This window comes from Acanthisitta chloris, unplaced genomic scaffold (genome assembly GCF_000695815.1).
Source record: "Acanthisitta chloris isolate BGI_N310 unplaced genomic scaffold, ASM69581v1 scaffold39638, whole genome shotgun sequence".
Classification (NCBI taxonomy): domain Eukaryota; kingdom Metazoa; phylum Chordata; class Aves; order Passeriformes; family Acanthisittidae; genus Acanthisitta; species Acanthisitta chloris.
In genome coordinates this window covers 3,800-7,334 of record NW_008687149.1, presented here as the reverse complement: position 1 = coordinate 7,334, position 3,535 = coordinate 3,800, and the positions used below count along the sequence as shown (strand labels likewise).

Here is a 3,535-nt window from a genome sequence, read left to right as displayed (position 1 = left end):
CTCGGGCTGTGTGCGCGCTGGCACGACTGACCTCCAGCGCTGCGGGTGTCGTACCCAGCGCGGGGCACACATAGCCCCGTGTGCAGGGCAGGGCTGGCCCAGGCCGCTCACACTGTCATCCCTGCAGGTCCAGCACCGCCCCACCAGCATCGAGTGGGATGGCTGCGATCCCCAGAAGCTCTACACCCTGGTTCTCACAGACCCAGATGCTCCCAGTAGGAAGGACCCGAAGTTCAGGTAATGGGGGTGGGCAGCAAATTGTCCTGCCAGGGGGAAGTGGAACATCCCTCTAGGGCTGAGCAGAGGCTTGGGAGGAGGTCGGGACTGTGCTCCATCAAAGGTACAGCACTGGGGCTGTGGTTTGGCACAGAAACTGTCCTTGCATCTCTCCTTGAGCCAGGGACGGCATGGGGAGGAGCAGCTGCTTTTGCCAGGGGTGTTCAAAGGTCTGTTGTAGCTGGAGGAGCACAGCATCTGCTGCACACTCTGATTGGGCACATGTGTGAGTTGGATTTAGGTCTGTCTGTGCTGGCAGTGGATTCTTAAACCTGGGACCAACTCACTTGTCTCGAGTCAGGCTCAGAAGTGAGTGGAATATCCACTACTAGGGGTCAGGCCATGGGTTTCCCCCAGCCAGGCTGGAGGAGCTGATTTGGGCAGGCTGTGCATCCCAGTGGAGCAGCACCTGCCCTGGGACTGCTGCTCCTGGGGTTTGGCAAACCAGGAGCGGCAACTGTTCACTTACCCTGCACTGACAGCTTCAGGGAAAAACGGGGTCTTGGAGGGATGAAGGGACACCAGGGGCTGTACCACAGCCTGATCCACTGACAGCCTCAGGGAAAAACTGGGTCTTGGAGTGATGAAGGGACACGAGGGACTGTGCCACAGCCTGATTGTTCTTTGCCTTCTCCTTCCAGGGAATGGCATCACTTCCTGGTAACCAACATGAAAGGCAACGATGTGAGCAGTGGGACTGTGCTGTCGGATTACGTGGGCTCTGGGCCTCCCAAGGGAACAGGTTGGTACCTGGCTGCAGCACTTCCCATGCAGCACTACATGGATCAAACACAGCCCACAAGGGTGGGAGGGTGAGGCCAGCAGGGAACTGGCTGTGGGAACAGTCCCTGTGGGATTGCTCGTGGCTGCACGTAGCCACACTCTGCACGGGCACGTATGGAGCATCCCTACCGCATCTCTAAGCTGCGTTAAGCTCATCATCCTTAGCCCTCTGATCCTGAAGCAGGCACACTCCTGTGCTCCAGGGGTCACCGCAGAGCAGACCTTGTCCTCTGGAATTCCAAGCTCCTGGTGTGGTAACGCTGTCCCTCCCCGCAGGGCTGCACCGCTACGTGTGGCTGGTGTACGAGCAGCCGAAGCAGCTGTCCTGCAATGAGCCTGTACTGTCCAACCGCTCCGGGGACAAGCGAGGGAAGTTCAAGGTGGCTGCTTTCCGCAGCAAGTACGGGCTGGGGGGGCCTGTGGCAGGCACCTGCTACCAGGCAGAGTGGGATGACTACGTGCCCAAGCTCTACGAGCAGCTGTCGGGGAAGTAGTGCCCGGGGAGGTGGAGCAGCACTGTGCAGCACCCACGGGCCGGGCACGGCGCTGCAGCTTTGTTTGATTTAGTGAGTTGAACCCAACTGTCCTGCACTGATCACTGGACCTGTAACCCTGTAACACTGTCCCTGCGCCGTGTCCGTGTGTCCAGGCCTGTGCTGTGCTTCAGCTGACTCCCAGGGTACAGGTGATCCTAGTTAGAGAGCTGCTGATAGGTGTCCCTGGAAGGGTCACTCCCTCCAAACTGACTTGCTTAAGGGAAACAAAAGCCTTTGTGAATTAGTGTCAATTCTGGGTGTCTTTACTGTCCTGGGATGGCTTTATGTGACAGAGGTGTGGGTACAGAACCACTCTGGGCTGGTGCTGGCTGTGGAGACTCTCCTGGAGAGGAGAGGGCAGTCTAAGGGAAACTCCCTCCTTTTTGTTTTCTGTTCTTTTCCCCTCAACATTTGGCCAGTGCCTCCATGTCACCAAAGGGAACTGCTCCAGTAGTGAAGGTGTAGCTGTAGGGGGAGGCAGGAGCTGGCCTAGATCACTTCCTTCTGTTCTCTGCTGTCACTTAAAGCTGAGAAACCACTTAATTATGTTCAGTTCTGTGGTGACCTGATATTGCCGTGCTGTCTGCTCACAGTGCTATTAAAGCTTCCCAAGGTGCCTGGTGTGCTTGGTTGTCTTCTTGGGGGGTGAGGGGAGTGCTCCCAGGAGCAGCTTAGTGGTGTAGGGTTCCTGCCCTGCTCCTGCTGCAAACAGGCTGGATCCTGTGCCAGGGGCTCCACACTCCTGGAACACACTGGTGCTGGAGGGATGCAGCTCAAAGCCATCATGCCTTCCTCTCTTTATCTGCCTTCAGTCCCTGTCTGTCCTGAGGGATCTCCCCACACTCTCAGCTCTGTGGAGGCTCATTCCCTCTGCAGGAGCCATTACCACCCTGCCTGAATCCCCACAGCAGATTGGGGCGCCACCAGCTTTACTCACCTGAAGCCACTTCCCAGCCAAGCTGCAGGTCCCAGGTGTTTTCTGCTCCTCCAGCAGCTTGCTGGGGTGTGTTTCCTAAGTGCTTTGGTCCAGCCTGATGTCTTTGAAAGGGTAAAAAAAGGTGAAGCCAATGCAACTCTACTCCATGGAACTGGAAGCCTTCCCCCTTTTCCACACTGATGTCTCCAGGCCTGCATCCACGTGGTCTGAGGACAGGTCTGGACACCCTCAGTGCTGCAGCAAGGCCTGAAAATCAGTGACTCCAGAGCACAAAGTGGGTGGAGTCTGCCCCAGGGCAGGTCCAAACATTTCAACAGGATTGATGGTTTCTCAGGAAAACATCCCCAGCTCCTCAGCACACAAGAGTAAGGCTGGAGCAGTGATCCACCCTGGGACTTGGAAGCAGGACCTAAAAAAGTGAGCCACAATCCATTCCCTTAAGATCCTCTGGCACAGGCCCAGGGACAGCTGAGGGACACTGTGGAATGTGTCACCTCCCCATCCCCACCCTGCACCTGCACCAGGCACGAGCCACTCCTCCCACAATAACACAGCCAGGCATTGTGATGAACACTTTTATTTACAAATATAATTAAAAGCTCTGACAGTTATTCATGCTCTTCCCTGGAACCTGAAAAATGTTTTTTTTGTTGTTTTGTTGGGTTTTTTTGTCCTCTTTTTTTGTCCTTTTTTTTTTGTTTTTTTAAAGTGCATGCAAAAGAAGTAAAGCCTTTTTTTTTTCTCTTTTTATTGTAAGAAAATACACAGTTTGAAAGTGTGAATAATGCAATATTTATGACCAAGATCATGGGGGTTGGGGATGGACTTGGGGGAGGAACAAAAAAAAAAACCAAAAAAACAAAACCCCAAAATAAAAATAAAAGAAAAACTGAAAAGGGTTGGGATGATCTAACAGACAGTGTTGAGCTCCGAAGGGAACTGGAGAGTGGGAGTGGCTGGAGCAGGAGGAAGGTGGGGAAAGAAGTAAAAAAATTTTTGATCA

General features: G+C 54.1%; 1 protein-coding gene across 1 annotated transcript; it reads left to right on the top strand.

Annotated features, from left to right (window-relative positions):
- Nucleotides 1-58: 58 nt before the first annotated feature.
- Nucleotides 59-1,553, top strand: LOC103807734 (phosphatidylethanolamine-binding protein 1-like; the record flags this gene model as incomplete). Its single annotated transcript, XM_009080480.1, has 3 exons — nucleotides 59-237; nucleotides 918-1,018; nucleotides 1,336-1,553. Coding segments are annotated over 3 exons (498 nt in total), but the record flags the coding sequence as incomplete, so codon positions are not given.
- Nucleotides 1,554-3,535: the final 1,982 nt, after the last annotated feature.